Here is an 11,047-nt window from a genome sequence, read left to right on the forward strand (position 1 = left end):
ACTTGCATGCAACCAGGAGAGAGCGATGGTTCCATACAAACCAATTATTCATTAAAAAAAAAACGATTTTATCTTTTGAATTCGAAATTCAACTCAAAATCCTAACTAAAATAAAATTTATTTACAGTCTTGCAATAAATAAAAATAAATTTGACTACCTCTATTCTACCTAGAGTTTCATCTTAACTCGATTTGTTTTCGTATTTACAAATTGAGCCCCATATTAATCACATATTTGCAAAAGAAAAACTAGCTGACATTTTACTAAACAAATATGTTATATATATAAATATATATATAAGATACATTTAGTATATAAAATTACTGATGATTTAGAAGTTAATTAGCACGATTTGTTTATTATTTTTATTCGCCTAGTAAAGATTACATCTTTTAGTAGTCTATTTTTTTCTCAGAATATTCTTTAATTCTATAAAAAAGTTCAGATTAATCAGGGGTCCTCATATGTGAACGCTTTTATCTCCGTGATTTAAAATAAGAAGTTTGTTTGCATGACGTATTAATAAGGCATGCTTCATGTAGCATAGGATAGTCTTGGGATTATATTTTATATATCAATAATGCAAGAAATTTATAAATAATTTGCTCCTTTTATTCGTTTAAAAAAAGGAAAGAAAAGGTGAATGAGTTGGATAAGGTCTCTTTAACTGACTACTGGTTGAGAGGTAGATTATATTCTTTTGAATGACTCTCCCAGTGTCAGTGTCAGACTTAGATCGGTTTAAAAGTTACAGTTAATTTCTCAGCTTTTTAAAGAAAAAGGCAATATCCTTTTTGCTTTCTCTCACTACTTGGTTTTAAATTTTAAAGGCAATTATAATTAATAAAAGTCATATTCCTATAGTTTAATTATCATAACTCCACTTTTATCTTCTACTCACAAATATTCGAGTCTTTTTTTTTTATATTTAACATAATTTAATATAATTTTTTTTAAGATAGTAGTATTTTAAACTCTTTGTATCTCACCAGTTCTCCTAACCTCATCGAGTGGCTGTTAAACCATGCTTTAGATCTTATCCGAAAGAGAAAATGCCATAGATTTGGGTGTTACCATGTTGCCTTTTAAAGATATGCATCTTATCAGATCTGACACTAGGATCAACAGCTAGATTAGCTAACAACTTTTAGAATCTTACTCTATGAGGCAAAAGATTTATATGGTCTATTGCCATAGTTAGTCTTCATAATATCGTATGTGCAGAATTAATTTCATATCTAGAATATTAGATGATGAGAAATTCCAAGCTTTTCTTGTTCTAAGTTTTCAGATTAAAAGAAGGTGGGGTTTCAGGTGCAACGAATAGAATGACTTCATGAAGATAACATAATCTATGCCTAAATCTTCATTTTAATAATCAATATCATGCTAATATGATCCACTTTATTTCTAGCTTTATGCCCCTATTACTTCAACTATAGAACTGAGGGAGTGCACTGATGACTAGTGATTCAAACTGCTTTTTAAAGTAGATGGTGTTGATTTGTTGGGGGATTAATTAATTTACAGCAAACAAATCCATGCATAGATGATGAATAATGTATCAAATTATAGAGAAGAAAAGGTTCTTTGCTGATCCAATCAAATGCCAACTCATGAAAGCAAAAGAGATTAAATATGAGAAGAGAATATAAGTTAAAAAAGTGAACAATTGGAGACTTGGTGGATTTGGAGCTCAAGAAGCCTGCAATGGAGACCAACTCTAGTCTTCTTTTGTGAAGTGGAGTGGGATCTCTCTCAGGGAGATGGAATCCATGATTGCATGGCCATGAAATGGGTATCAAACCAAAAGTAAATAGGAGGATGAGGTTGACGGCCATTATATACTATCACTATCATTGCCTCTGTCCATTTTATGGGCCCATATATAGGATGATGCACTACTTGATGTGAGATTGTTGATAGTCTCTTTCACAATAGAGTTCCAACCGAATCTTTTGTGAGATATTTGATGAGGGTAGTAATCTCATGAGGAGTTGAGATCTTCTGGGCTCTTGCAATCTTCCAGGAAAAACATTAAAGAAAGAAAGAGAAGAAATAGAACTTTTCACATAGCATAGCTAAGGCTTCTCTAGGAGACAAAAGTGGCCTCCAAATTCAAGTATAAACTAAGACCACAAAGCTACAGGCTTACAACCATTTAGTTGTTGTTATTATTATTATTATTATTATTCAACTGGTTTTGGAGCTAAAGTTAGCTAATGGGGATTTTGGTAATATTTATTTATAAATTAATATTTTTAAAAATATATTTTACAATTAAATATTTACTTGTGTATATTTTGATCAAATTTTGTATAAGTTAAATCAAAATTTATGTTATAATTAATATATTTATTTATAGTTAGTAGTAAAATATAAAATTTTGTATAAATTTATTCACAATAAAATGTAAGTTAATTATACACGTACTTAATTTATATTTAAGAAATGTACATAAAATTATACTTAACAAATTTTACGCACCAATCATCTCAGGGAGTGGGATCTCTCGGGCATGGAATCCAAAAACAATAAAAAGAGTGATGGTCCGATTAAAGTCTACCCATTAGGCCATATTGGGCCGGATTTAATGGGCCCGTTGACCTTCCACCGTTGAGAGCGGGAGATATTCGCGGACCCTTGAAAGAAAGATGAGCCATTCAAGTCACTCTACGCATATATATAGGCGGGAAAAATATATAAATTAGGCGATGTGGGACTAAGGATCAAACATCATCCACTTAATAGGCATTTAATCCGAATCATGGCAGGTTTGTATGTAGACTGTGGGCACGGCAATCAAAATGCTAGTAAAGAAGCTTGTCTCGTCTTCTTGGTTCCTACTGCGTAGTCGTTGTACAAAGTTGGAAAATTATAATTCAGCTCATTGCATTATATGCTACAGAAAACTGGTCCAATTCACTGTTCACATACAGTTAGTAGCTGGATAATTTCCCCACCAAGGTCAGAGATAAATTAAGGTAGTGTTTGGATGTAATGGCTCGACAAAGACTCTTCCCCAGTCCACCTCCGGTTGTCACGGGAAGACGAGATAGAGGTTGATGAGAGGCTCTTTTTAACTCGCACCCAGCCCTCCCTGTCCATTATTGGCAGGTCTACAAGCCAGGCAAGCCCAATTTGCAAGTAAGAAGTAGGGAGAGGGGGGGAGAGAGAGAACTGTTGCTCCTTGCTCGCAGTTGAAAGGAGGCAGCGGTGCTTCAGCATGCAGAGTGTTACAATATAAAATATAAAAATTATTATTTTTTAATAGTTTAAGTTTTTAGAGTAATTTAATGAGTTAGCATAGTATAGACTAGAAAGGTCATGCATCAATTCTATTATGCCCATTTTTTGCTTAATAATATGAATTTTCATATGTTTTAGCCTCAAGAGTGTTAGAATATAAAATATAAAAATATAACAGTTTAAATGTTTAGAGCAGTTGGTGAGTTATAAGAGAGTGACGACAAGACGAAAACCTTGGAGAGGATGATTGAGTAAAGTCTCTCTCTTTCCCTAACCACTTGGCTAGGAGAGGAAAAAAGAGATATGCCATGAATGACAGCAATGTGAAGGACTCTCGATCCAGGAAAGAAAGAAGTTAAAACTTTATCAAAACTGTCTTATTTTGATACGACACTAAATAATCTCTCATTCACATGTAAGTCTAAAATTTTACATAGTTAAGTAAAATTCGATGTGCTACCAAAAATTTGTGACAGTGTCTATATTAATAGAATAGTTTAATTAAGGAGCCTAACGCTTGTCCAAAAACACTGAAAGGTTTCATGGGGCTCGAGTCAAATGACTCTGAGGACCGACTCGAGCTCGACCCAATTGGGGGCATTTTGGACCCTACGACTAATTAGATGTAGTTTTATTTGAAATTTAATCTGATGATTTTGATCATTATTATTAAGATTGATCTGGTGGATTCGTAGGTCAATTCTCATGCATTCTAGTAGGGAAAAGTACAAGAAAGATGGATCTCTAATTACTCAAATATCTCTATGTTCCTTGGTCCCAAAAAGTATCCAGTTTTCCCTTTGAGTCAGATCCCACTAGATATCAGCTTTATCTCGCCCATAGTTCTTCTCTTCAACATGTAATTTTGATCGTATACTAGCATATACATAGATATTATTTTGTACCTTTCCTTTTCTAGTGTCATCATATACGTACATTTTTTTTAATGAAAGTGTCAAATTAACATAAGATAAGTAATTCATAATTCAAACCCACCGCTGAAGATTCTTAACTTGTTCTATTTTTTTTGCTTTGTGTCGGTTGCATCTTATCTAGATTCCTTTCAGATTCTTTAAAGCAATTTGTTATTACCTTAATTGCCTCTATCAGGGTGTCATCTTAGTGCATTAGATTAGTATTTCTTCATGGAAATTTAATTGTCTGGTTAAACACTCAACAGCTACTCAATAATTGATAAAAACAAGACATGAACTGCAAGCTAGTTAGTTAGATTCTTATTCTTCCGTCTCCTTTGTTGGAAAATTGATTAAAAAATTATATATTAAAAGTTAAATTTTAATATCATATATTTACTCCTTTAAATTTATAACACAGAGTAAATAAAAATTGGTCTAAAGTGGCAGCTGAGTCTGAATCTTTAGATGAAATAAAAAGATGTGTTTTTTCATATGAGAAGATGCATCGTTTCATAATCACACATCTTCGTTAAAAATGTATGTCCTTATAAGGATACAATTCTTCATTATAGCTATTTATTTCTATAAATAGGAAATAAGCCTGCATTTAGGCATACATAGAAAATTCATTCTATTCATATATTTTCGAGTATTCTACTTTTGTATTTGAGATGATACACTTCTTCATCGTAGCTATTTATTTCTATAAATAGAAAGCAAGCTTGCATTTAGGCATACATAGAAATTTCATTCTATTCATATATTTTCAGGTATTCTGCTTTTGTATTTGAAATAAAGTACTGCACTGTTTTAGTTCATAAGACAGTCGAATTGTAGAAATAATTGATGAAAAGCGAATCGGTCTCAAGGAGATAATATCTGACGCGAAACTCGACTATACATAATATTTAAACATGTAATCTGTACGTTTATTTACTTTGCTTACTTATTTTTCAATCAAATTTTTTACGACTTTTAGAATCATATTGTTACCCGCTCTTTGTTATAGTTCAACTCTATGGTTAACTATTTAAAATCAAAGTATATAATCCCATTAATATTCTATGGCAATCTCATTTATCTTTTAACCTTTCTCCATATTTTCTGAATAAAACAGATGAACAGATTTCTCATATTTAATACAATCAATCTTGAAATCAACATAGCAATTCATGACATCAATGGCCACCGTCCAAAAGGCTCAAATTGCCTTTATTTCTAATATTTAAATTGCCCAAGGGACTGCACTCCCTTTCTTTCCTTCTCTCTCTCTCTCTTTGTTACATCTCCCCTTTTTTCCACAAGGACTTTGGAGTTTTTCATTCGGAATGCACTCAATTCAATGAATATTTGGTTTGACTCAAGTATACAATTCTTAGTTCATGGTCAAGTTATTAATCTAAGTAAATTAACTTGCATCAGTAATATACCAATCCAAAACAATAACCCTAACTTTCCCCCTTCTCTTAAGTATATTTTTTTAACATCTGCCATTTATAGTGGTCACTTGCATGAGTGGTGTTGTAATGCTCCATTAATCTATGTGTTTTCCACTTTACCTTATACCATAAGGAAACTTTTAACTTTTTAAGCCCATGACCACTATTCTAATTCATGGGATACCCAAAGAGATGGGTATTCTATGAATATCTCAAGAATATCCCCTTCTAACTTTCTTCTTAATTTTGAAACTATTGTATATTTGAAAGTCTGCATATCAAACGATGCATTCAACTAGGTGATAGTTTATTTACTGATTTAGTCGAGTTTTGGTCAGCATGAATACCAATATTTTCGTCCACGTTTTTAAGTTTAAGCTACAACGGTTAATTCTGGAGTCCCAATAAACTCCCCTGTAAAGGATTTACTATTATTGTTCCCGCCTCTTTCACTCTACTATTTCCACCGAAGCTTTTGCGTTTAAAAATATAATGTTATATTTTAGAAGCTAGAACATTACCTATTTAAAGATCGATTAGGATTCCTCGCTTTTAGTAAATATCACAAAGGGCCTCAACCTAGCATCTTAGTCTATTGTGATCCTTATTAATGATTAGATATATGGATTTTCTCTAAAATTAATCATATATATCGTGAGACTAATAGGGGGCAGCCAGCTGACTTGCCAACTATATTAGAAACAAGAGTTTCATATATATCTATGAGTGATCCTTTCCTAAACTTTAGATACAAATTTTGCTCGTTGAGTTCGGTGGCACTTATTGTAACCGCCATAATTAAATAATACATTTATCCTCTTTCTCAAATTTTTTTTAAAATTACTATCTAAGATAACAATTTTATTTAAACATTTTAAGCAAACGATTTCATATACGTATAGATAGAAAAGCATTTGTATTCCATAATACTTGCTAAGAGATCTCTCTACTAACGATTGAATTCATTATAAAAAATTACTTATTATTATTATTATTATTTTGAGAAAAAATTCGTAGGCGAAATAATTCATTAACGACTAAGGATTACAATGAAAATTTTGATAGAGCATTAAGTGGACTAAAATTTAACCTACTCGGCTACAGGGGAAATAAATTTACTACTCATCCATCTGGGACAATGTTTGGTGTGAATACCTAGAACACTTAAAAACTCCACAATGGTAGGTTGGAAAGTTCTAATCAAAATGCCACCGTATAGGTAAGTGGGTCAATAAATTATCGCTAGAAACAGTGGAATTATTCCGCCTTTAATTCCCAGAATGCCCCCATCCCCATCCATAAATAGCCCTCGCCTTGCCCTTCTTGAGACCTGTTATACTTCCCTTCGGTTGTTGGCTACTTTGGCTCTCTAGGCGATTTGGGTTCTCCTCCAGATAAGTTTTTCTTCTTCTTCTTCTCTTGAAAAGTTTCCTCCTTTTTAGATTTAGTTTGTTCTTCTCTGCCTCTGGGTTGATTTCTTCAACCGATCTCTCGATTTAGGCAAGAGCCACTTCCCAAAGTCCGATCTTTGTTGGGGTTTTTACTTGGGATTTCAAGTCCAAGATCCACACTTTTGTGAGAAGTTTTCGTAACTCTCTCGATGTTATCTAAATCCCATCTTCTCTAACTTTTTATGGAAACCCCCATCCTCCGACGCTGCCGATTCTGCTTCCTCCACTCCTTCTCAGTCGCATTCCTCTACTGGTTCTACGTTTTCTCATGAAGTGAGTCCTCATCTCTAGTCCAATTTAGTCTAATAGCCTCCCAACTAGAGTAAAAATCTAAACTTTCCGCCATTTCGAGCCTCTACTAGCTTTGAGAAATCCTTGTCAAAACCAATGTCTTCATTGCCCGTCCGCCGCGCGTCCAGTCCCGAGGAGGACTCGCAGCTCGCCGACACCCGCAAGCGCAAGAGGATGCTCTCGAATCGGGAGTCGGCAAGAAGATCCCGTATGAAGAAGCAGCAGCACTTGGACGATCTGTTAAACTTGGGAGCTCAACTTAAAGCTCAGAACATCCAGACTGAGATGAAGGTCAACATAATAACCCAGCAGTATCATAATCTCGAGAAGGAGAACAATGTCATGAGAGCACAGGTGATGGAGTTGACTGACAGGCTCAAGTCTCTGAACTCGATTCTCCGGTGCCTCCAGGAGGTCAGCGGCGTGCCGATGGATATACCCGAGATACCAGATCCACTCCTGAGGCCGTGGCAGCTCCCTTGCCCGGCGCAGCCGATCATGGCAGCTGCAGACATGTTCCAGTTCTGATGCATGGGCTCTGTCTGGGAAGTCTATGTTGCTTGGTGTCAGTTGGTTAGGTTGTCAGTCCATGTAATGCTTTCTTGCATCAGTTTTCATTATGTGTTTGTCTAGTCTCGTCTATGATTCCTCCAGCTGTTGTTGTTTGATTCAGTGTGTGATGTTGTCTTGTGCTACTGTCTGCACATGTTGTATTAGATGTTTAATATAACTAAATTTTGTATTTTGGTTCAGATGATGCTTGAATTCAGTTCACAATGTTGGTTTGTGCTATTTGCAGCTGTTGTATTAGATGTCTGATAAGAGAATGTTTAATATAACTAATTTTTTTCCAATGCTCTGGGATGCACCTATTCATCAAGTTGCAGTAGAACTTGATTGCTTCTGGATTCAAAGCTAAGTTTTATTCTCAGATAGAGATATGATGTCCTGCAAACTTTTGCAAAGATTGATCAGTTGCGAGTCTTTGCAGCAGTCTTCATAGAAGTTTAGATTTAGAATGTTTGTGAACAGTAAAACTTCTGCACATGAACTGAAGCATATAAAAAGCTTTAGCTACTTGTCATGTGCCTTCCTGCATAGTTGATCTCATTAGATTCTTTTCTTAGATCAGAGTTGCACCTGAAACTGGTCTTCTGTTTGGATGCCTAAACTTTTCAAAGAGAGGATTTGACATCACCAAATAATTATATCCAACATGATGCCATGTTCTTGAATTAGAATCATTTGGCGTGCAAAGCACTTGAAGAATCTTATTACAAGTAATAATATATTTGTATACTAGCTGGCTGCAATTAATCAAGATCAGCATCTTATAATATAAACCTTTATATTTATTATATTCATAGCAGATGGAAGGCACCTCTAATGTGCAGCCTACAGTAAATTACAGCTGACTTGAATGATAAAAGATGGTTCGCAGTATATAGATCTAATTTTGGCTATGATAATAGGTAGAAGCATTTGTCAAAGGTCATTAAACCCTAATCTATAAATTCTAAATCCTAAATGTTAAAATTTTTTTTTTCTTTGAATGACATTATCATGACCTAATCTATCAATCACTGTAATTGTATGCCTTTGATACAAGGGTTGTGGTTGTATCTCTATTGGATGGCTGTCTCATTCCTTACATAAAAGTCAACCAATTGTAGCCATTGATGTTAACAAAGTGCTCTGTATGTACTGTCCACTGAAAAGTATAAGTTATAACAAGTACAAGGTCAAGTCACAAATTATAAATCATATTTGCAACACAGAAAAAAGAGAGATAAGATTAGCAATAAGGATCCAATCAATCATCCTCTGGATATTGCATCAATACCCCTGATCCAGACTGAGTTCTCTAAATAACAAGTACAAAGTCCACTCAACTTTTATACTTATCCCAATTAAGTTGTTATAGTTGAAATTCGAACCTGAAAATATTCAGGCAACATGAGCCGCTAGCTAGTACTGTGAGTCGATCTTATGGACAAAAGAGAAAAGAAGAAGAAGAAAGTCTTGCATGAATACAATCAAAGGTAGCAAGTGTGGCAAAAGAATGTCATAAGAACTCATAGATCTCTATGCTAATCAAGTGAGGCCACATAACAGCAGCAGGGCACCTACTACTTATCACAATTCTATGAAAGGTGAGAAACTTTTGGTTTTCCATTTGATGTTATCTTAACGAGCTAAAAACTGTGGACTTTCCCACCTCTGAGAGTGATCCCTGTTTGATATATCAACGGCAATGACCAAATCATAGAAACTAAGCCAAGCTATAAGCCATGGCAGCAATGCAGATTAGCTGACATAGAAATATATAGAAGATAGTACACCTTGCAGGTGTTCAACTCCATCAAAATCCCAAGTAGAAAGAAACAAGTACTAGTAATGTCATCAAAGATCATTCATAGGGTGATGGGCCTTACACTGGAACAAGTCCCGAAAACTCTTCCCGGAGGTTCAAACTAGATTTTTTGACATGAATGCGAGTCATCTGAATAGGTTATTTGGGATTTTTAAAAATGAAATGAAACATATCCTAGATGACTATTAGGATATATTGAGATATTTGATGTTGTGGATAAGAACGTAAAAAATCCAAAACCCGTTAAGTATAGATGTTTTGGCTCCCATAGGATGATGATGACATACTTGTTTCCTATCCACACGATATGATGAGGTGTCACCATATTACTAGCCAATACAAGATAAGAAACGTGTGTCGATAAACCCACCCATGCACATACATGATACATACCCTCTCCATCTTCCCATCACCGCAGACCAACCGATCCATCAACCCCCTCGATGGCTTCCTCTCTCTCAAGCGCAACCCTGGTTCCGGCCAACTCAGTCCGGCTCCTCCTCCCGAGCCGGCGGCCTCCTCCAGCTCACGTGCGCGTCCTGCCCTCCTACTCCCACATGGCGGGCCGCGGGCGGAGGGCGGTGGTGGCCATGTCTTCGCCGACGCCGCCGGGCATATCGGAGAAGGTGTCGGAGAGCATAAAGAACGCGGAGGAGGCGTGCGCGGACGACCCCGTTAGCGGGGAGTGCGCGGCGGCGTGGGACGAGGTGGAGGAGCTGAGCGCGGCGGCGAGCCACGCGAGGGACAAGCTGAAGGGGAGCGACCCATTGGAGAACTACTGCAAGGACAACCCGGAGGCCGACGAGTGCCGCACCTACGAAGACTGAAGCCTGATATATATCAGAGGTTGTATTAATTGAGGGGTTGCTATGGAGAATTCACTGTGTTTCTTTAATCGTTTTTCTTTTTCTTTTTCTTTCTTCTTAGTAGTGTGGATTTAATGGCTCTATTTTTATAATAAAGGTTTTTTATCCTTCTTATTTGCAACATTAAAAGAAAAAGAAACTCTCTTGTGTTAAACTTCTGTTCATAAACGATCGCCCAAATCCGATAACTCTTAAACACAACTCAACTTTTCTAACTATAATCAAAATTCGACAAGTTTTTTTACTCTTCCAAATTTTTTACATATAAACTATCACTATTTTATGTATAACAATAATTATAATAATAATAAAAACTAAGTCGGACTTCGCTAAATCTATCGTCTTTTCATCTAAAATATTTTAAATAAACTGTTGATGAACTTAACGTTGTATTTTGTTAACTTACATGTATAAATATTAAACTTGTTGGTAATTCTATCTACACGTAAAATTTTGATT

General features: G+C 35.3%; 2 protein-coding genes across 2 annotated transcripts; both read left to right on the forward strand.

Annotated features, from left to right (window-relative positions):
• The first annotated feature begins 6,928 nt into the window (after positions 1-6,928).
• Positions 6,929-8,100, forward strand: LOC140775961 (bZIP transcription factor 53-like). The gene is made up of 2 exons (XM_073119472.1): positions 6,929-7,330; positions 7,420-8,100. The coding sequence occupies exons 1-2, from the start codon at positions 7,326-7,328 to the stop codon at positions 7,874-7,876; spliced, it is 462 nt and encodes a 153-aa protein (XP_072975573.1). The 5' UTR covers positions 6,929-7,325; the 3' UTR covers positions 7,877-8,100.
• A 2,017-nt stretch (positions 8,101-10,117) lies between these two features.
• Positions 10,118-10,702, forward strand: LOC140775962 (calvin cycle protein CP12-1, chloroplastic). Its single transcript, XM_073119473.1, has one exon. The coding sequence runs from the start codon at positions 10,166-10,168 to the stop codon at positions 10,547-10,549; it is 384 nt and encodes a 127-aa protein (XP_072975574.1). The 5' UTR covers positions 10,118-10,165; the 3' UTR covers positions 10,550-10,702.
• Positions 10,703-11,047: the final 345 nt, after the last annotated feature.

The sequence above is a fragment of the Typha angustifolia genome, chromosome 14 (assembly GCF_048772165.1).
Source record: "Typha angustifolia cultivar Huaian chromosome 14, ASM4877216v1, whole genome shotgun sequence".
Taxonomy (NCBI): domain Eukaryota; kingdom Viridiplantae; phylum Streptophyta; class Magnoliopsida; order Poales; family Typhaceae; genus Typha; species Typha angustifolia.